The 22929-nt window shown below is 41.8% G+C and overlaps 2 protein-coding genes across 2 annotated transcripts in view; one reads left to right on the top strand and one right to left on the bottom strand.

Moving 5' to 3' along the window:
- The window catches only part of dlst (dihydrolipoamide S-succinyltransferase), a 56419-nt gene extending 38730 nt beyond the window's left edge, over window positions 1-17689 (bottom strand). Inside the window, exons 1-3 of the mRNA XM_048537703.2 lie at window positions 17527-17689; window positions 5880-5913; window positions 3914-3962 (exon numbers count right to left, since the gene is read on the bottom strand). Coding sequence (XP_048393660.2) covers window positions 3914-3962; window positions 5880-5913; window positions 17527-17673 — 230 coding nt within the window. The 5' untranslated portion in view covers window positions 17674-17689. The remainder of the gene's footprint in view (window positions 1-3913; window positions 3963-5879; window positions 5914-17526) is intronic.
- A 248-nt stretch (window positions 17690-17937) lies between these two features.
- Window positions 17938-22929, top strand: part of LOC125455706 (prospero homeobox protein 1) — a 62744-nt gene continuing 57752 nt past the window's right edge. The window contains exon 1 of the mRNA XM_059649434.1: window positions 17938-18223. The gene's annotated coding sequence lies outside the window, so the exon portion shown is untranslated. The remainder of the gene's footprint in view (window positions 18224-22929) is intronic.

Genomic DNA, 22929 nt, shown 5'->3' with positions numbered 1-22929 from the left:
GCTCCACTTCTTCATCCAAGTCATTTATTAAGATCACAAAGCGTAGAGGTCTCAGATCCGTGCAGAACACCACTGGTCAGCAAGCTCCAGGCTGAATACTTTCCATCTACTACCACCCTCTTGCAGAGCTAATTCTGTATCTAGACAGCCAGAGCTCCCTCGATCCTATGTCTCCTTACTTTCTGAATGAGCCTACCATGGGGAGCCATGTCAAATGCCTTGCTAAAATTCATATACACCACATCCACTTCACTACCTTCATCAACATGTTTTGTCACATCCAAAGAATTCAATAAGGCTTGTGAGGCATGGCATGGCCTGCCCCTCACACAGCCATGCTGACTATTTCTATTCAAATTGTGCTTTTCAAATAATCATAAATACACCCTCTTAGAATCCTCTCCAATAATTTGCCTCCCACAGAAGACAGACCGACTGGTCTGTAATTTCCAGGATCATCCCTATTCCCTTTCTTGAAAAAGGGAATGACATTTCCACCCTCCAATCATCTGGTACTACTCCAGTGGACAGTGAGGACGCAAAGATCATCGGCAAAGTTGCAGCAATCTCTTCCCTCGCTTACCATACCAACCTTGGGCATATCCCATCTAGCTCAGAGGACTTATCTATCCTCATGTTTTTCAAAATTTTTAGCACATTCTCCTTCCTAACATCAACCTGTTTGAGCATATCAGCCTGTTTCGCATTGTCCTCACAAACTACGAGGTCCATCTCCTTGGTGAATACTGAAGCAAAGTATTCATTACGGACCTCCCAAATCTCTTCCGACTCCACGCACAAATTCCCTCCACTATTCCTGATTGGCCCTACCCTCACTGTGGCCATCCTGTTCCTCACGCAAGTATAGAATGCCTCGGGGTTTTCCTTAATCCTACCCGCTAAGGCTTTTTCGTACCACCTTTTAGCTCTCCCAAGTCCGTTATTCAGTTCCTTCCTGACTACCTTGTAACCAGGGTTTAGAACATTTAAAAAGAATAGGGAGGGGGGAAAAAGAGGAAGGGGTGTAGCACTACTAATCAGAGAGGGTATCACAGCTACAGAAGCTTCCATTGCCGAGGAAGATCTGCCTACTGAGTCAGTATGGGTGGAAATTAGGAACAGCAGGGAGTAGTCACCTCATTAGGGGTTTACTACAGGACCCCAATAGCAGCAGGGAGATTGAAGAAAGCATAGGTCAACAGATTTTAGAAAAGTGTGGGCGTAGTAGGTTTGTTGTAATGGGTGACTTTAACTTTCCTAATATTGATTGGAACCTCCTTCGAGCAGATTTGTAAGGTGTGTTCAGGAGGGTTTCCTAACGCAGTACATTGACAGGCCGACGAGGGGAGAGGCCATTCTAGACTTGGTGCTCGGAAACGAGCCGGGGCAGGTATCAGATCTTGTGGTGGGAGAGCATTTTGGTGATAGTGACCATAACTGCCTCACATTCTACATAGCTATGGAGAAGGAGAGGATTAGGCAAAATGGGAGGATATTTAATTGGGGAAGAGGAAACTATGACGCGATTAGACATGAGTTAGGAAGCATGGACTGGGAGCAATTGTTCCATGGTAAGGGCACTATAGACATGTGGAGATTGTTTAAGGAACAGTTGTTGTGAGTGATGAGTAAATATGTCCCTCTGAGACAGACAAGAAGGGGTAAGATAAAGGAACCTTGGATGACGAGAGCGGCGGAGCTTCTTGTGAAAAGGAAGGAGGCAGCTTAAATAAGGTGGAGGAAGCTGGGGTCAAGTTCAGCTAGAGAGGATTACACGCAGGCAAGGAAGGAGCTCAAAAATGGTCTGAGGAGAGCCAGGTGGGGCACAAGAAAGGCTTGGCAGAACGGATTAGGGAAAACACAAAGGCATTTTACACTTACGTGAGGAATAAGAGAATGGTCAAAGAAAGAGTAGGGCCGATCAGGGATAGCATAGGGAACTTGTGTGTGGAGTCTGAGGAGGTAGGGGAAGCCCTAAATGAGTTTTTTGCTTCTGTCTTTACGAAAGAAACGAACTTTGTAGTGAATGAAACCTTTGAAGAGCAGGTGTGCATGCTGGAATGGATAGAGATAGAAGAAGTTGATGTGCTGAAAATTTTGTCAAACATTAAGATTGACAAGTCGCCAGGCCCGGACCAGATTTGTCCTCGGCTGCTTTGGGAAGCGAGAAATGCAATTGCTTCGCCACTTGCGAGGATCTTTGCATCCTCGCTCTCCACTGGAGTTGTACCTGAGGACTGGAGAGAGGCAAATGTAATTCCTCTCTTCAAGAAAGGAAATAGGGAAATCCCTGGCAATTACAGACCAGTAAGTCTCACGTCTGTCGTCTGCAAGGTGTTAGAAAGGATTCTGAGGGTTAGGATTTATGACCATTTGGAAGAGCATGGCTTGATCAAATGCAATCAACACGGCTGTGTGAGGGGCAGGTCATGCCTCACAAACCTTATCAAGTTCTTTGAGGATGTCACTAGAAAAGTTGATGAGGGTCGAGCTGTGGATGTGGTGTATATGGACTTCAATAAGGCATTTGCTAAAGTTCCCCATGGTAGGCTCATTCAGAAGGTCAGGAGGAATGGGACACAGGGGAACTTAGCTGTCTGGATATAGAATTGGCTGGCCAACAGAAGGCAGCGAGTGGTAGTAGAAGGAAAATATTCTGCCTGGAAGTCAGTGGTGAGTGGTGTTCCACAGGGCTCTGTCCTTGGGCCTCTACTGTTTGTAATTTTTATTAATGACTTGGATGAGGGGATTGAAGGATGGGTCAGCAAGTTTGTAGACGACACAAAGGTCGGAGGTGTCGTTGACAGTATAGAGGGCTGTTGTAGGCTGCAGCGGGACATTGACAGGATGCAGAGATGGGCTGAGAGGTGGCAGATGGAGTTCAACCTGGATAAATGCGAGGTGATGCATTTTGGAAGGTCGAATTTGAAAGCTGAGTACAGGATTAAGGATAGGATTCTTGGCAGTGTGGAGGAACAGAGGGATCTTGGTGTGCAGATACATAGATCCCTTAAAATGGCCACCCAAGTGGACAGGGTTGTTAAGAAAGCATATGGTGTTTTGGCTTTCATTAACAGGGGGATCGAGTTTAAGAGTCGTGAGATCTTGTTGCAGCTCTATAAAACTTTGGTTAGACCGCATTTGGAATACTGCGTCCAGTTCTGGTCGCCCTATTATAGGAAAGATGTAGATGCTTTGGAGAGGGTTCAGAGGAGGTTTACCAGGATGCTGCCTGGACTGGAGGGCTTATCTTATGAAGAGAGGTTGACTGAGCTCGGACTTTTTTCATTGGAGAAAAGGAGGAGGAGAGGGGACCTAATTGAGGTATACAAGATAATGAGAGGCATAGATAGAGTTGATAGGCAGAGACTATTTCCCAGGGCAGAAATGGCTAACACGAGGGGTCATAGTTTTAAGCTGGTTGGAGGAAAGTATAGAGGGGATGTCAGAGGCGGGTTCTTTACACAGAGAATTGAGAGAGCATGGAATGCGTTGCCAGCAGCAGTTGTGGAAGCAAGGTCATTGGGGTCATTTAAGAGACTGCTGGACATGCATATGGTCACAGAAATTTGAGGGTGCATACATGAGGATCAATGGTCGGCACAACATCGTGGGCTGAAGGGCCTGTTCTGTGCTGTACTCTTCTATGTTCTATGTTCTAACCCTCGAGTTCCCTGTCCAATCCTTGTTTCCTCAACCTTAAGTAAGCTTCCTTCTTCCTCTTGACTAGATGGGTGCCTGATATCTAAAACCTGAACATCTTAAATGCTTGAAGGTGGTAGAAGGAGGAAAAGCAAATGTGAGTTAAAAAGTACCGGTAAGGAATGGATCCAAGATTACAAGAAAAATCACAGAGGTCTGGAATCTATAGCATATATTTTCAATGAATACAGCTGCTATTCTCAGTACTTACGGAAGCCGTCTGCTTTTATCATAGCTAGACCGATAGCACACCAAAAGCCCTAGAAGAGATGTATTTGTTTATTCTCAGATTTTGCATGCAGTTTAATTAAAAAAGTGCATGCACTTTTAAAAGAATATTCAGTGATAATTTCAAGTAGTCAAACATTCAGGCAATAATTGCTTGCACTTACAACGTTGCTTCATTTTAAAAGCATGTCAATTCCCATGCACATTTTTCAACTTAATACCATATATGCTTTAACACAAATGTTAACACAACCAACTAATGAGAACTCTTGATAAAGTCAGGAAATAACTAAATGTGACCAATGATGCTAAGAGGTTGCCACATTTTCACGGAACATACAGCTGAGAACAAGCCATCGAGTCCTACTGATTACTAGCATTGTTATATAGCATAGATACCTCTCTCATCCTATTTCATTTTATTGTATTTTTATATTCTTCTGTTCCTTTCTTTCTCATGTCCTTATCCACCTTTCCCTGAAAGGGCATCTATGTTATTCTTCTTATCCACTACACACAGTGACAATTTCCTACTCGAACCACTGCCGAGAGGCATTTCCCTGAAGTTCCTTCCTGGGTTGTTTTTGGTGACATCTTGTACTGTTGGCACCTTATTTCAAACTCCACCACATGTGGAAAATCTCCACAGAATCGTGACATGAAAACAATACATCAGTTTTGGAAGCTGATCAACGGTTATAGTATTGTTTAAAAGATTCAAGGAAGTTCTATGTACTCAAAATATACACTTCACTTGTCGAAGGGACAATGCTCTAAAAACTTGTAATTTTAAATAAACATATTGGCCTATAACTTGGTGTCGTCTTACCTTTGGCCTTGTCCACCCTATCCAACACGAGCACCTCCACATCATTCTCAAAATATGTTTGATGTGCAAGCTTAACTTACTGTGATCACAGACTAACTTCAGAATCACTGTGAAATTGAAGCACCAAATGTAGCAAGCTCCATGCCCTCCAGTGATTTCTACTCTGAAGCTAACACCGAAGTAGTTCAAATATTTAACATAGATACTTCTCCCTGAGGGCATGACCCAGGCATCATCTTCATACTTCAGTAAACCGAAGCTGCAGTGCACAACATTGGTCAACAGTTCGTGCTGGGAATGCATCAAATCTTCAGTTATTCCAGAAGTATTTCACAAAATGAGGAGAATTCCATACTTAAATATTTCAACTGTCATCACGTTCATCGTCGTTGATTTTAATAATCCAGAACCAGACAATATCAAGAGGGTAGATACAGTTACACTCAAAGATTTACATTGATCCTTCTCAGGCAGCTGAGCAATGATCAAGAAGTACTAACCCCATAATCCACCACTATCGTCTGTCAAGTTTCACCAGAAGAACATCAGGGCCTCCATGATATAGTTCAGTTTGAACATCACCCAATTTTAGCTAGTGGCAAATGTGCAAAGCTAATTTGTTTACCTCTTCTCAAAAAAACTTCATATTTTATAACTAATTCTTGCTGTCAATAAACCTCCTAAACCATTTTCAAGGTTTCCAAAAAGACGCCGTTTTCAAGAATGATTTTGTGATTAGCTCTGTTAGGCTCCTCAGTGTGGTGAGTATTCCAATTGACCTTCATTCAGTGCACACAACACTACAAATTTTGTGCCAGCCTAAAAGCTAGCATGAACTGCACAAAACTGATACAATGTACTGCTACATATCTGCTCTGCATCTGAGAACAGGCTGTTCAAGTTAACGATAAAATAAAAACACTTCATATTTTAAAGATCTGAGTTTATTACAATCACAGGTGAAGAGGGTCTGGGATCAAGCAGAGCAGTGACCAATACAAAACTCATTTTGATGAGGAGCAACAGGATCATAAGGTGAAATTTCAAAACTGAATCAACAAGTTTACGGATGACTACCAAATTAAGCTATATATATTTCTACTTGGGATCATCTACTCACCAGACGGACCTCTGCACGCTTGTGAGCCATTACCCTGCAGTAAGGAAGGAATAGAGAAAAAAAATATTTTTTCAGGTCAGGTTCTTTTAATAACCTGCATTCAAACTGCAAGTACATACTGCATCAAAAACACATTTTATTGTGTGACATACAAGGCTAAATTTTTGCAATTAATTTTTATTAGTGTTGTGCATGACACTTGTGAATCTTGAAATAAAAGTGTAACATGCACATCATAGCCTGAATGATTACCATTCCATACAACAGCTATTACTGCTGGAACATCAAATGGATGTCAGATTTAAGTAGACCTAGAAATTGATGAGCTCTAAATTACTGCAAATATTATTGTACTTTCCTATCTGTATTTCAACATCGCTATCGGTCTCTTGTTTGAAGTGCGTGCAGTTACGGAATCAAAATTTTGCATAGAAATGAATCATCAAAATTAGCCATTTTCTCTCATTCACAAGCGTCGATCTGGTTCAGTTAGTAGAATTCTCATTGAGTCACAAGGTTGCTACGCAGTGCTGTCTCACTGAAGACGTTAAGTAAAATCCACATTTCAAATGAATGCAAAAGCATTATTTTGAATGGCAGACCTGGTATGATTGGTCTTCTGATCAATACTCGCTATTCAAATCAACATGATTATTTGGTCATTTCAATAATGCTGTTTGTGGGAACTTGCTGTCTGGAAAAATGTCTGCCACATTTCTAAATTAGTCAGCACATTTCAAAAGTAGTTAATTGACTTCAAGTCACTGCGATGTCCAGTGGTCATAAAAAGCATTAAACACAAGTATTTCTTTCTGTGCCTTTTCGCTGTTTTCAATAATTTTGATCCTGCTTTTGTCTATTCATCAATGGAAATCACCTTCTGCAATTATCTGCTCATCCCATTTCTAAATCTGAACTTGATTAATTTCCTTCATCTTCTTTCAGCATAATCCCATTTTGTTATAAATATACACAATCTCTCAAAATTCTTTAGATAACCTAGCAATTACACATTTTCTCACAGCTTGGATATCCTCTCTATAATAGGATCTCCAATATAGTACTGCACGTAAGATTTCCATTTATTTCAGTTCAATATAATGCCTTAACATATCACCGACCTCAAGAGAATCTTACATTTTCCCTTTGTCACTCTTTACTTTGCAAAATAAGAGACCTTATTTTGATCCTTATACACAAATCAAATATGAATACAATTTAATCTCTCATGGCACTGGGCATAGTAATTAAGATTAAGTACAGACTTCAAGTGAAGTGGTTTATAGCATAGGTAGTAACTCATTATTTTTGTGGTTAGTAGTCTATGTGATAGGGAGCCAATGTTCTACTCCTCAAGAAATGACAAAGTTGCTCCCTTTGCAGTTACCTAATGATAATGGGATCAGATTTTTTCTCAGCTTTCCCAGAAGGTAACAGGGACTGGGTCTTGAAATTTAGTCAATAACAAGTTAGATACATTTTTGAGACACAAGGCAGTGAAGGGTTGCATTGTTGAGACAGGAAAGTGATCTTACTGAATTACAAAACAAGCTCAAAATGCTAAAAGACCTACTTCTGATCCTGTGTTCCTATATCCTAATAATTGAGCCAGGGCGTGCACGTATAATTCAGCCCCCATTTTAAAGTCAGATATCTAAATTAAATTAAATAAAATCTGAGCATTATTTAACTATTAATAAGAAAACGTATTGAAAGCTCTTAAGTGGAGAAGGATGAATCAACAGCATTTATCTGAAGTACAGGAAGGGCACTTAAAAGGCTAAAAGATTGGAATTTCATTTTGCTAGCCTTGCCATGAAAGTACAGTTACAATGAAAAGAGTGTACATTTACATTTTGGTGAAGCTGTGACAACAGAAAAAAACGTTTGTGCAGACAGGATAAGCAGTCAGATATGAAAACAGAAACTGCTGGGAGAAAGGCAGGAGGTCTGGCAGCATCTTGGGGGAGAAAACACAACTAATGTTTCAAGTCTGGTGACTAAAATGACATTAACCCTGCTGACTGCCCAGATGCTGTCAGGACTGCTAAGCTTTCCCGGCATTTTTTGTTTTTGTTCAGATTTCCAGTATCCACCATTCTCTACTTTAAGCAGTCAGACGACAGTTTATTTAAAACAAAAGGTCGCCACAAACTTAAAGCCATGATATAAATCTCCTTTGAGATTATCAGGTCTTTAGATATAATTCTCTTTGAAAAATTGATGGAAAATAAAAATCTATTTGAAAATAATCACAATAACATCTGGACCTCGAATGGCATTCAATACTGCCAGTCATTGTCCAGGTAATGAAAGAATGATCATGTATGTTTTCATGCCACTGTCATCTTCTATAGCAACAGCAGAAACTGCTGAGCTGCACCAGGCAATGCTTAGCATAGAGTTCACCATCACGGCATAAGACTGGCAGATCTTTCACACCTGACTCTGGCTTTCTTTGCATCTTCCTCACTCTGCTGTACTATTGGTACAAAACCTTCAGCTCCTTCTGCGAACACCTAATATGTATCTTTCCATTTTAAAAATAATTTTATTTTCAACTAAACACTCAGTTAACTAGCTCTGAACTCTCCACTAATGACTTGGCAATTATTTCCTTTTCTTCTGTAGAGTACATTCAAATTTATTTGTACATCACATTATTACTAGTGTAGTATGAAAATGCACAAAAGGTCAAAAATACTAATAATCTCAACATCTGGGACTTGGGCTTCAGGTGTTACTCCAAATACAGCATGTTTCTAAAGGCCGTGAGAAGATTTGTCGCTCCGGTTATGCATGGGGTTGTAGATATGCTCACCGAGCTGGTGGGTTTAATTGTAAACATTTCATCACCCTGTGAGGTAACATAGTCCTGCCTGTTATTTATATGCCTCAGTTTGCTGGGGTGGTTGGTAGTACTAATAGTGGGAACTGCAGACACTGGAGAATCCGAGATAACAAAGCGTGGAGCTGGATGAACACAGCAGGCCAAGTAGCATCAGAGGAGCACAAAAGCTGACGTTTTGGGCCTAGACCCTTCATCAGAAAAGGAGGAGGGGGAGGGGGTGGGGGAGATGGTTCTGAAATAAATAGGGAGAGGGGGAGAGGCAGATAGAAGATGGATAGATAGGAAGATAGGTGGAGAGGAGACTGACAAGTTAAAGGGGCAGGGATGGAGCCAGTAGAGGTGAGTGTAGGTAGGGACATAGGGAGGGGATAGGTCAGTCCAGGGAGGACAGACAGGTCAAGGGGGCAAGATGAGGTTAGTAGGTAGGAAATGGAGGTGCAGCTTGAGATGGGACGAGGGGATAGGTGAGAGGAAGAACAGGTTAGGGAGGCGGGGACGAGCTGGGCTGGTTTTGGGATGTAGTGGGGGGAGGGGAGATTTTGAAGCTTGTGAAGTCCACATTGATACCTTTGGGCTGCAGGGTTCCCAAGCGGAATAGGAGTTGCTGTTCCTGCAACCTTCGGGTGGCATCGTTGTGGCACTGCAGGAGGCCCAGGATGGACATGTCGTCTAAGGAATGGGAGGGAGAGTTGAAATGGTTCGCTACTGCTTTTCTGATGGAGGGTCTATGCCCGAAACATCAGCTTTTGTGCTCCTAAGATGCTGCGTGGTTGGTATAACTTCTATTTTTGTTTCCTCAGTGGTTTATACACACAGTCTAATTCAACATGTTTGTTGATGGAGTTCCGGTTGGAATACCAAGCCTCCAGGGATTCCCTGGCATGTTTCTGTTCTGCTTGTGCGATTACCAACGTATCAGAGACAATGAGAACTGCAGATGCTGGAGAGTCCGAGATAAAGTGTAGAGCCGGATGAACACAGCAGGCCAAGCAGCATCTTAGGAGCACAAAAGCTAGGCCCAAAACATCAGCTTTTGTGCTCTTAAGATGTGGCTTGACCTGCTGTGTTCATCCGGCTCTACACTTTGTTACCTCGCAATTACTAATGTGTTGTCCCAGTTGAATTTGTGTCTCTCATTGTCTGCATGTAGTGAGGCACGAGAGAATTGGCCATGTCTCTTGGTGGCTAGTTGGTGTTCATGTATCCATATAGACAATATTCGTCTGGTTTGGCCTATATAGTGTTTCTCAGAGCCCTTGCATGGTATTTTGTATGTTACCCCAGCTTTACAGGTTTTGAGCATGGGATACTTTACGTTCGTCAGTAGCTGATGGAGGGTTGTTGTCAGTTTGTGGGCTACTCTAGTACCTAGGGGTCTGTCTAGTCCTGTGGTCATCTCTGAAACATCTTTGATGTATAGTAGGGTGATTACTGCGTCTGGTCGTGTCGTGTCTTCCTGTTGTGATCTGTCTCGGAGGTAACAGCAGATTGTGCTTTTCGGGTATCCACTTCTTTTGAAGACTCCATATAACTGGTCCTATTCTGCTTTGCGCAGTTCTGGGTTGCAGCAATGTGATGTAGCTCATTTAAGTAGTGTCTTGATGCAGCTCTGTTTGTGTGCGCTAGGGTGGTTGCTAGTATAATTGAATATCTGGCCCATACGTGTTGTCTTTCTATGTACACTAGTCAAGTTCCCTGTTGTTTTCGCATTCTAACATTATGTCTGGTGAAATCACAGAAGAAGAGATAAACAACCGACTACCCTTCCTGGACATAATGGTAGAGCGCAAAAACAACAGAGAACAGGAATTACAATAATGTCATCTAGTAACTAATTGTAGCATTGGATTGCAATCTTCCATCTCCCTGTGGATGCACTGGTAGCAAACTTCCAAGAATCCTGAGATTCTGGAAAAGATAGAGGATCAGAAAACTGCCAACGTACCATCCTTATTCAAAAGAAAGGGACTAAAGTAGTCAACTATAGACCAATTAGCTTAGTAATTGTCATTGGGGATATGTTAGCGTCATTATAAAGGGTACAGTACAGCATTTAACAATGCATAATATAGTTAAGCTTGACATTATGAAGAGGAAAACATGCCTGAAAAATTTGAGAATTCTTTGAGGCCATAACAAGTAGCACAGACAATAGAACAGATAGTAGAAACTAATCGAATACATTTGAATTTCCGAAAGTTCAAGATGGTTCCAAGCATTAGGCTACTTGATAAGAACCCTTGGTGTTCAGGGTAGCATGTTAGCTTAGATCGAGTTATTGGTCGGGGCTGGGATGGGAGTGGGGAGAAATTTCAGGACAATAACTTATAACTAGTGAAGTGCCACATGGCTCAGTTCTGGGGCCACAACTTACAGTATAGATTTATGAATTGGATAAGGGGAGTGATTGTACTATGGCCAAGTTTGCAGATAACACAGAAATAGTTGTAAAGACGAGTGGTGAGGATGATACAGAGTCTACTGAGGGAGACAGATTGGTTAAGTGACTGAACAAAAATTTGATAGACGGAATGCAGTATGGGAGAATTGAAGTTATTCATTTCCATTAAAATGAAGAAGTGAATATTAATTATATGAAGAAAGACTGCAAAGTGATTTTGGGAGTCCTTGTGCATAAATTACAAAAAGTTAGTATCCAAATTTAGTCGATAATGAGGAAAGTAAGTGGAATGTTAGCCTTTAATACAAAGGGAATGCACTACAAAGCTAGGGATATTTTGCTATACCAAGGCACTAGTTAGGCCACACTTAGAATACCGTAAAGTTTTAGTCCCTTTTCGTAAAGATATCCTGGTACTGAACGCAGTGCAGAAAAGGTTCACTTGATTGACCTCAGGCATGAAGGGATTTTTCTATGTGAAGTGGTTGAATAGGTTGAGTCTGGACTCATTTGAGTTCAGAAGAGTTACAGATGACATTATTGAAAGTTAGGATTCTTGAGGGCCTGATAGTGGAAAGATTGTGATTTTATCTTTCTGTACCTTTTGATTGTGGGCTAAAATGCAGAAAGAATGATTATAAAAACAAAGGTTTGTTGGGCAACTGTTGCAGACTTTGAAAGCAAGTAGACAACACACATAATAAGTACTGTTTACGCAGTTGATAGCTTAAACAGTAGTAAATGATTCAGAGATGAGCTGGGGCCAAGGGCTGTGTGCAAATGGAGATTCAGCCGGCAAGAGATAGCGAGGTGTTTTGTGGACAATTGACCAGTAATCTAGGACATATGCTTTCTACCTGCCGAAAGTCAGACAATTAGTCTTTGGGCAACTGAAAAGCTTCAGGGTGTGAATGAGATTGGGAGAAGCCATCAGATCTCCATAAGCAACTGCCATAAACTGACTTTTAACTAATCAAAGTCAGTTGCCTTTATGCATCAACCAATCACACAATGCCATCTGCAAACCAATGAAAGTATTCAGAGCAGTAAGACTGAAAAGCAGCATTCTAATCAGCACAAAAATCATTCAGCACATTCTTTGAACAGGAACCTCTGAACTGCTTGCCTTGTTTTTCCCTTCACCCTCAACACCCTTTATTTGCCAACTGCACCTGTGTGTAAGGAGGAGTTTTATAAGAGGATTAGACTTTTAACCATTTGAGTTATATGCTGATGGTTCATCATTGTATACTTAATTACAGGTACAGTCTGTTTGTAATAAATAGAAATTCTTATACAGAAGTACAGAAATTTGATGCAGGCTATCAACCTGGGTCTGAAAGCCAGGAAAATCTAACTTTTGAGATGAATCCGGGAATAGCAGGGCTTGATTTCCAGCATGCAATCCCAATGAAGCATAACGACAAGGTAGATGTGCAGAGGTTATTTCTGCTTGTGACAGGTTCTAGGACCACTGGGTGTAATCTCAAAGTATGATGAATTTAAGATTGAAATGAGCAAGAATTTCGGAGGGCAGCAAATCTGTGGAATTCTTTGCTGCAGAGACCTGTCATGGCACTGGGTCATTAAGTAAAGATCTGTTTCATAGAATCATAGTTTCCCTAGTGAGGAAACAGGCCCCTTGACCCAACACCTCAGCCTTGAATATAATCTGTAAGAGAAACAAGTTATGGAAAAAAACTACAGGAAAATGGAGTTGAGGATTATCAAATCAGCCAGGGTATAACTGAAGGGCGAAGCAAACTGAATGGGTTCAATGACCTATTCTGTCCTACATCTTGTAGGCCAAGCAGCATCAAAGGAGCAGGAAAGCTGATGTTTCGGGGTCAGATCAAAATTTTCAAGGACCGCAACCTCCCCTCCACAGTGGTCGAAAATGCCCACGACTGTGTCTCTCGCATTTCCCGCAACTCATCCCTCACAACCCCTACCCACAATAACAAAAATACAGAATCCCCCTCATCCTCACATACTACCCCAACCACCTCCGGATCCAACCCATCATCGTCCGAAACTTCGACCATCTGCAATCTGACCCCACTACCAAAGATATTTTTCTCTCCCCACCCTTATCTGCTTTCCAGAGGGACCACTCTCTCAGTGACACCCTTGTCCTCTCCACACTCCCCTCGAGCCCCACCACCCCCGGCACTTTTCCCTGCAACTGGAGTAAGTGCTACACCTGCCTCACACCTCCCATCACAGGCCCTAAGAAGACCTTCCATATCAAACAGATGTTCACCTGCACATCTGTTAATGTGGTATACCATATCTGCTGTTCCCGTTGTGGACTGCTCAACATCAGGGAAACCAAGCAGAGGCTTGGGGACTGCTTTGCAGAACACCTATGTTCAGTTTGCAACAAACAACTACACCTCCCAGTTGCGAACCATTTCACCTTCCCCACCCACTCCTTGGATGACATGTCCATCCTGGGCCTCCTGCATTGCCACAACGATGCTACCAAAAGCTGCAGGAACAGCATCTCATTGTGCTTGAGAACGCTGCAGCCCAAGGGCATCAATGTGGGCTTCATAAGCCTCAAAATCTCCCCTCCTCCAACCGCATTCCAAAACCAGCCCAGCTCGTCCCTGCCTTCCTAACCATTCCTCCCACCTCAAGCCCCACCCCCTTCTCCACTCCACTAAACTCATCCCACCTCCTGGACCTGTCTGTCCTCCCTGGACTGACCTATCCCCTCCTTACCTCCCCATCTACACTCAACTTTACTGGCTCCAGCCCCGCCTCTTTGACCTGTCTGTCTCCTCTCCACCTATTTTCTCCTGTATCCATCTTCTGTCTGCCTCCCCATCTCTCCCTATTTATTTCAGAATCCACTTCCCCTCCCCCATTTCTGTAGAAGGGTCTCGACCCAAAACATCAGCTTTCCTGCTCCTCTGATGCTACTTGGTCTGCTGTGTTCATCCAGCTCTACATCGTGTTATCTCAGATTCTCCAGCATTGGCAGTTCCTACTATCTCTGTCCTACATCTTATTGTTTTCCGATCATCTCTTACACTGCTTACAAACGAAAACATTCAAATGTTGAAATTTTTTCGAGACATGTCCTCCCTCCACCCACATAAAACTCCATGAACTCTGCATTCACCAACTCAGGCCTACTGCACATCCCACTTCACAGACTTTGGCCCACAATTAGTGGTCATTCCTTCAAATATTAAGTAGGCCATTAACAAACATGAACCAACAAAACAGGAGAGCTTAAATATTTTCTCAATATAAATATGCCTCTTATTGCCCTTCAGGTAGTTGTAATGCTTTTTACTCTAAGTATTTCAACCAACTATTTCTAGAAGTTCTGCTTACCATAACCTTGAAAGGAGGATGTCATTTCAGCTAACCCCACCTGGTAACAAAGGTGGTGATACCCATTTTCTTAGAGAAATATATGGGATTCTTATCCAGCATTCTGAATAGGAGGGTTAAAGATGCAGTACTCCATTTCTTGGTTCCCTGAAATTAGATTAGTACAGTATCACAGGGAATTCCCTGTTAACAAAATCTGACCCTAAACATGATCCTAACTAAGGCCTGAATGGAGAACAGTCAAAAAATATCCTCCATTTAACATAACTGGCACCAGTATATTTATCAGACCGAAGTGGGTGCAATATCAAACAACACATTCTAAGCACGCCCATAACGTTCTGTTCATGCATGCTTCATGCTACAAAATGCCTCCAGGAGATACACGGCCACTAGAGAATTCACTTCATGCTTAGATAATATGCATTAGATAGACTGCTACTGTCTGAAGCTACCAGTTTAAATCAGCTATGCTTCTTTTCCATTAAATTAATTCTCCTTCCACAGCTTGAAAATTTCCACTTTAACAATATTTTTGGTCACATACACCAAGCCGATTTATTTCAAACTACATAACGCTATCTGCTCCTGCGTTGCCTCCAGATTATATTACGTCGTCTGTCTTTTCATCATCAATTTCTAATGGACTCCAGCTTAGCCAAAACACTGCTACATCCAAATAAAAGAACAGCAGATTAAAATAAAAGCAAAACACAGCTGATCTGGCAGTATGCGTAGCAAGGGGAAGAACGAACTTTTCCAAGTCCAGTGTGACTTATTTAGAACAAAAATTCACTTTGGCCTTGAAATATTAATTGTTTTTCTCACCATAAACGCTCCCATAGCTAACGAGATTTTCCAGTGCTTTTTCTAAAAAAAACAATCAACCTCACCCATTGCTGATTCACTAATGCCCTGCTCTAATTACTTCATAGAGATTTTCTGAGATCTTTTGAAGCTCTATACATGGGTTGTGAATTCTGCCTCCATGCCCTTCTCCCCTCACTACCTATGATAGAGCTTTCAGCAGCCTTGCTCCTCTTTAGTGAAGTTCCTTTGACACCTTTAGAATCTTCTCAAACTGCGTAAACTTTCAGTACCATCCTAGCATCTCACTTTGCAGGTTGGTATTCATTTCCTATACCTATTTGTGAAGTGTATTTTACATTACAGGCCTTCTCTCAGTGAACCATTGTTGTCTGATGGGTTCCTGGATAGCTTATAAATCTTTATAGAACACAGCATATAAATGAAAGCAATTTTTTTTTCTACAAACACCAGAAAGATTACAATATCACACCTTAGTGGCTAAAGCTCATTTGAGAGGCTTTACAAATAAATACAACACGGGCAGTTCACAGCCAGCTGGATTTGGCCTTAATCCGATCTAAGGTTCATTAATCTGCAAGAATCCTAACAGGGAATGAAGCAGTGAGGTCAGACAATTGTAGTAACACAAAGGTTCCTCTGGGTGAAAGTTTGCTCAGCAGAGACTGCAGATGGAACCTTCTGATCCGCACAGCTCAAATACACATTGAAAAAACTCACTGAGCTATTGAGGGATCTTCAAAGCACCTTTTGCAGAATTTATGTTAATGGAAAAATAGGCAAAAATTGTCCATTGAGTAGCTACTGTACTTGGATCAAGATCACTAACTACTCTGTTCACTGTGACTCAACAGTCACACTATCATATCTCAGTCAGAAGGTTGAGTTCAAGGTGCACACCAGAGATTTAGTTAAAGAACAGACTCATATTGCAGTGAATAAAGAAATGCTGCACTGCTGCAAGTATTGCCTCCCAGATAGGACATTATAAATTGAGCAACCATTTGCCTTCCCAGACAATGCAGAAGATCCCATGATACTATTTCGAAGAGGACCAGAAAATTTTCCACATTTGTGCAGACCAATGTTTATCCCTTAGCCAACTTCACTAAGCAAATTATCTGATCAAAAGAATGCTTGAAAAATGCATTTATTGCAAAATACTACAAGATGTATAGAGATCATTAAAGTACAATACAAGTTCTCACATCCTTTCTACCAGGGTTCAAAATGAAAAGAATCAGGTTAACCTTTTGGGCAAGGCAAATATTTGATCAAGTTTGTAGAAGTTACACCTGTAGCTTTTCTTTCCCCCATTTAATAATCAAATCATCCACCATACAGATACTGCCTTTTATATTTCTCATTTCTATAGATCACCATTCCTTCACACTTGCAAAACAAATTCCCTTATTCCCAAATCAGAATAACTTGTTTCGGCTTACAATTCGGACTATATGTAGGGCAAATCGTCTTCAGTCCCTTTTGGATAACATCAAAGCAAATACGATCGTTTTGAAGTGAAAGGGAGTCCTCCTACTTAATGAGCAATTATTTTTTCACCAACAATCACAGAAAGAAATTGGTCACCTAACTCATCATTCCCTATAAAACAATGTTGTACATAACTTTGAATACGACATTTCACCTCAGTGATCAGCAGTGAAGTACTGCTGGATATTAACAATTCTGAAAGGACTAATGAAACGTTAATGGGGGGAGCGGGGAGGGCGAGCCGATCAGGGGAAGGAGGTGGGAAAAGAGGGAACCTCAGGAGGGTGGGTGAAGAAGTCTGCCCCGGGGTGGAGATTGGGAAAGGAGCGAACCTGCGGATGGGAAAGGTGGTAGTAAAAGAATTGACCGGGGAAGGGGGAGGAGTTCACCCCGGCGGAGGAGGGAGGTGGGCGGGTATGCGAGCGGAGCCTAGAAGGAGGAGAGGCGACCCTGAGGGAGGAGGCCGGCCCCGGGTAGGGGTGAAAGTAGGCCCGTGGAACGTGGCTGAGGATAATGGGAAACGACCCCGGGAGAGGGGAGCGGTGAAAGCTGACCCAGTCAAACATATCCATAGCATAGTCTCCCCGCTATTGCTCAGGGTGACAGCTTGTCCTTGGCCAAGGCCTCGGGCCTCCTCGGCGATCTCTGTCTCCCACCGGCTCGAAGATGAGCTCCGTCCACCCTCCCGACCGCCCGGGTCGGAGAATCTCTCCAGTGTCCCCTACCTGCAAGCCCCCCGGGTTGCGGCTAGCGGTGAAGCGGCTCAGACTCCGTGCCAGGCACCGGGAACGAGACAACATGGCTGCGCTGCAGCTCCAGCAGACAGACCCGAGACCGGAAACCAGCTGGCGCATACCAATACCAAAGATCATGGGGTGGAGGGAAGTTAGGCGGTGATGTGGTGTATTGTCTGAAATATTAGAAATAAACCCGCTTCAGCTTCTCACCCGAGTAACAGCCATCATAACTCTATACGAAAAATCGACTTTTCGATGAGTGTTCGATTCAGTAATCATGATACACTTACTTTGATAGAATGGTTTGGCCCAGTCTGCTGCTGGACTATATGAATATTAACAATAAGGGGGATAGTTAACAAATATTGTAACACCATGTCGGTAGTAAAGAGGTGCAAACTAACAATGTATATATCTAAAACTAAATATTTAGGAACAAACATTATTTTAATTTTTCTTTAAAACAATACTGTCATATAATTTAGATGTTTGCCTCGTTAAAATGTCATCCACCCCCTTACGCTCTTGGGCTGTGCCACACCCTGGTCGTTTGCATAGATGTTAGTAGGTGGCTTTGGATTGGTGGTTGTGGGTACGCCCTTTTCCTCCTTTTAAGGAGTGAGGATGAATGAATGCGGACGAGAGTTGCTGGAGTGATAAGTGTACTTGAGAGGAGAGTTGTGCGGTGAGTGTGGGTTACTGTATTATAGTCATCCTTATCTTTAATATTTAATGTTCATCGTGAATGTGGGCTGCAGTACTGTCAGAACTCTTTACCCTTGATGCTGAACTTTATGGTGAGTGTTGTGTTCCCGGACAATCATCACCCTTGCCCTAAATGTTGAATGCTTATGGTGAGTGTGGGTTACCGTATTATCACCAGTCTTTCCCCCTTAATAATGCATGTTCGTTATTGTTATTTAATTGCTGCTTATTTGGATTAACGACACGGTAATAATTACGTTAAATGATATACTTGTCTCTGATATGCCTTCCTGATTGAATAAGGGCTCTTGGCGCAGTGGCATTGTCTCGTCTTCTGGCCTAGAAGGTGTGGGGCAAGAACTGCCGTCCTGTTTGACTATCAGTTGCTAACTTGAGAGATTATGGACGGATGACTGAGACTTTTTTCCGCTCTCTTTATTACTGTTTTAACAAGATAAAACTCAGTGGCCCGTCTTGGCTGTGTTTCTGTGCTAACGATTTATGAAGCCATCTCAAGGCACTTTGCTCTTCTATTGCATAGACATCATCTGGCGAAGGGATAAATTCAACTTGGTGCCCAGTCTCGTTTGTAATATTATTTTTAAAGTCCAATTGCTCTCGGGGGCAAATAACTCTCTTTTTGCCGTGTTGCGTTTTCTGATTTTGTTTTTAACTAAAGTGCGTTGTGAGTGAAAGTTGATCTTGGGTACAGGTATCAAGCAAGGTTTATGTGGATGAGCCGCCGGCAAATCGATCATTCTCCGTAAATTCTGTTGTTAGTGCGTTAATGAAATTACGCCGCCTTTATTCAATGGTATTTTATTCTGGCTAAGACCAAGGTTTGTTTATTTCTTTCTGGCCACATTTTTGTTTGCAGATTTTATCATTGTTTTTAACGCTGTTGATTTGAAATCATCCAGGAGATTACTTTTAGACTGGAGAAGCTGCCCTATGCAAGATTTCGTTGACGTCCTTAGAAATATTAAAATCGTTTGAAATATATTTATTTGGGAGACCATAGATAACTTTTTTAGAAAATGTACCTTTTGGAGCCTTTAATTGAACGAAGTTATTTCGAATTTTCATCCAGTTGATATCTTTTTAAGGCAAGAATAATTCAATGTATGATAGGATAGATATATCTGCAGCAAGTCAATGCGAAGAGGGGCCGGGCTGTTAACCCGATTTGAAATCTCTTAGGTGTCGCAGGTTTATTAGTTATTAGCTGCAAACTGTTGCTTGCTTCCGTGTTTCGCAGGATACGAGATACTACTTGCATTTTACAAACGATTTCAGAGCAGTTGCGATCACAAACTTAAAATTTAAGTAACACTCCGCATTGTGTCTCATCTCGTGCAAGGTCAGTAATTACAGACATTACGAATTCCGACTTAACATTAAGAAAGTCATAAATAAAAACTAAATCCTTTATATGTGGAGAGTCGGCGCTGATTAACCTATAAATGTGTTATGTTTGTATTTGAAATGTAGTAAAAGTGCAAAAAATAAGTGCATTCCTTCATAAAACATCATTAAATGTAATAGTCGTACATCATCACTTATGATCTTCCTGTATTTGAAACGGAAAAATTGGGTTCAATTTTCAACCTACACTTTAGAATCCGGTTCTAAATGTGAGGTTAACGACTGCATCAGTGCTGTGGCCAAATGGAATAGAAAATTTTTAATTTCTTTAAGTTTTTGTTTTAGCTTGGTACTGCACGTGGGCTAGGACGTTAGACAGAATATAGAACAGCCTCCAGTCTAGGTTATTTCGTCCTCAGCACCTCCCCTTCCCCTCTTCTCCCATCCAGTTCCAGCTGTATGTTTGGAGTACTGAAGAAGGGCTTCAAGTGTTGACTGTATGTATTTCTCTCTCCATGGTTGCTGCCAGACCTACTGTGTTTCTCCAGCAATTTTTTTTTTGTTCTGTTGTTGCAAGTTTGGGAATTTCAGCCATAAGGAAGATTAGGACTGTTTATTCACCTTCAGAGTGTGTGTGCTATTTGAATCCTGTGTGGAGGTACGCTACTGTGGCTAAGTTTATTTTATCTTCGTGTCCTGGATAGAGAAGTTCCAATAGCAAAGGCCAGTCGAGTGGGTAGTTTCTTCTTTCCTTCCAGCCTCGCAATGCAGAAACCCATTGTAATGTTACTAAAACAGATACTGAAAATGCCGAAGAAAGGAGAAAATCGACCTCAGCTGGTCTGGCAGCATCTGTGAAGTTAATACTGGGAGTCCCGCATGACCGTCTTAAAAACTGAAAGGTGTTTGGCTGATTTGAGCAATGACCACAATGTAGCAAAAAAAAAGGAAGCCTTTTGAGTTTAGCAACTGGATAAACTCAGTCTACCAACAGGATGGTCTCTTGTATAATAGAACAAAAACAAACTGATGAAGAAACTCAGCAGGTTTGTCAGTATCTGTGAATAGAAAGTAGAGTTAGTGTCAGGTATAGTGACCCTTTATAGATTCAGTGTACAGTGTGGAAACAGACCCTACAGCCCAATTAAGCCAGTCCTACTTGCCAGCATTTGGCCCATAATCCCTCTTAAACCCTTCTTCTTCATATAACCATCCTGGTGCCTTTAAAATGTTCTTACTGTACCAGCCTCCACCCCTTTCTCTGGCAGCTCGTTCCATACACTCACCATCTTCGGCATGGAAATGTTGACCCTTGGCTCCCTTTCAAATCATTTCTCCTTTTATCCTAAACCTATGCCCTCTAGTTTTGGACTCACCTACCCTGGGAAATGGCCTTGGCTATTCACCCTGTCCATACCCATCATGATTTTATAGACCTCTATAAAGCCACACCTCAGTCTCCAATGCTCCAGGGGAAAAATGCCGTAGCCTATTCAGCTTCTCTATAGCTCAAACCTTACAACTCTGGCAACATCATTGTAAATCACTTCTGAACCCTTTCATGTTTCACAAGATCTGGTAAGGTGACCAGAACTGAATACAGTATTCCAAAAATGGCTGAACAATGTCCTCTTTCAAAGCAGAATGCTCCCTTGCACTGGACTTTCCTTCAGGGAAAGGAAACAGTTTCTCGTTATTTTACTAATGTTTTCTCTTATGGATCATTGGCACAATTGTAGATTAGTCATTCCACCACCTAATTTTTAATTTTGTGCTTTGAAGTAGTGGTCCATGTGTTATAAAGTGTAGTTTCCCTTATTGGTTATCCTGCTGTTACTTTGGCTGTTGATGAAGGAGCTCCATATCTATTTCCATGCATAGCTGAGAATTGTCCATCTCTTCCCTGTCTCATTTGGAGGAATGATGCAACAAAAAGTTGACTCTGTATCGGATCATGCCAAAAGAAACTCTTGCAGTGAGTTGTTTGGGTGTAGAATTCACTGCCTGTGTGTGTGGAGGTGGATTCATTCTGGTTTTCAAAATGGAATTGAATCACTATCTGAAGCCATTTTATGATCCTACACTTATGACCAATGATTTACTTTTAAAGTGGAGACACCGTTTAGCATAGGAATGGCCACTAATTTCACATGGTAACCTCCCACAAACAATGTGCTCATGACCCAATAATCATCTCCAGCATCTGCAGTTCCCATTATCTCTAATATTATCAGAAACAGATTAGATCTGGAGGAGTCTTGACAGGGTGTATTTGCAAAGGATTTTTCCCCTTATAGAAAAATCTGATTCTAGAGGTCACTGTTTAAAATTAAGGGGTCACCCATTTAAGACAGACGAGCAGAGTCTTTTTTTTTCTCAGTGTCAAAAATCTTTGGAATTAAAAGTTATGGAAGCAAAATCCTTGAATATGTTAAAGACTGATGTAGATGAACTCTTGGCAAGTACAGAGCTGAAAGGTGAATGGGAATGAGGGTTGGAGCAGCTCCGCCATGACGGTATTGAATAGCGGAAGAGACCTGGGTGACCAGCTGGCCCACTTGTGTGCTTAATTCATATGTTTGTGATGTTAATTTGAGGCATAAATATTGCTTAGAACACCAGGCACAACTTCCCTGTTCTTCTTCAAAATGGTACCATGGTTTTGTTTTACATCCAGTTGAGAGGACAAAAAGGCTTTATTAAATAGAGAGAAAGCAGAGTTAACATTTCGGATCCAGAGACCCTTCTTCAGAACGGTCCTGAAACATTAACTTTGATTTCTCTCCACAAAAACTGCCAGACCGGCTGATTTTTCTGTTTTTTAGAATTTACTGTTTTCTTGTCTGATTTCCAGCATCCACAGTTGTTTAGTTTCCTTGTTTTAATTGTCATCATAGGACTTCCTGTACTGGATGCTGTGTTGGACTAACAGCCTTTTGTACTCTAGTCCTACAGTGTGACCTGAGCTGAGGCTCTGAGGCAAGAGAATGACCAATTGGCTCTCATGTGGCACTACAACTGAAAATGAAGGTGTTCATCCATGTCAGGGAGGAATTGGAGTCTACAATTGAGGGGAGAGGGAGAGAGGGAGAGACCACTGAATACTAGAAACGATAAAAGATTGGCAAAGACAGTGTGGAGCTGGCTGAACACAGCAGGCCAAGCAGCATCAGAGGAGCAGGAAAGCTGACGTTTCAGGTCGAGACCTTCTTCAGAAATGGGGGAGGGAAGGGGATTCTGAAATAAATAGGGAGAGAGGGAGCGGTGGATAGAAGATAGGTGGAAAGGCGACAGACAAGTCAGAGGTGGGGTTGGAGCTAG

Source organism: Stegostoma tigrinum, chromosome 10, assembly GCF_030684315.1.
Source record: "Stegostoma tigrinum isolate sSteTig4 chromosome 10, sSteTig4.hap1, whole genome shotgun sequence".
In the NCBI taxonomy this organism is placed as follows: Eukaryota; Metazoa; Chordata; class Chondrichthyes; order Orectolobiformes; family Stegostomatidae; genus Stegostoma; species Stegostoma tigrinum.
This window is presented reverse-complemented; position numbering and strand designations above follow the sequence as displayed.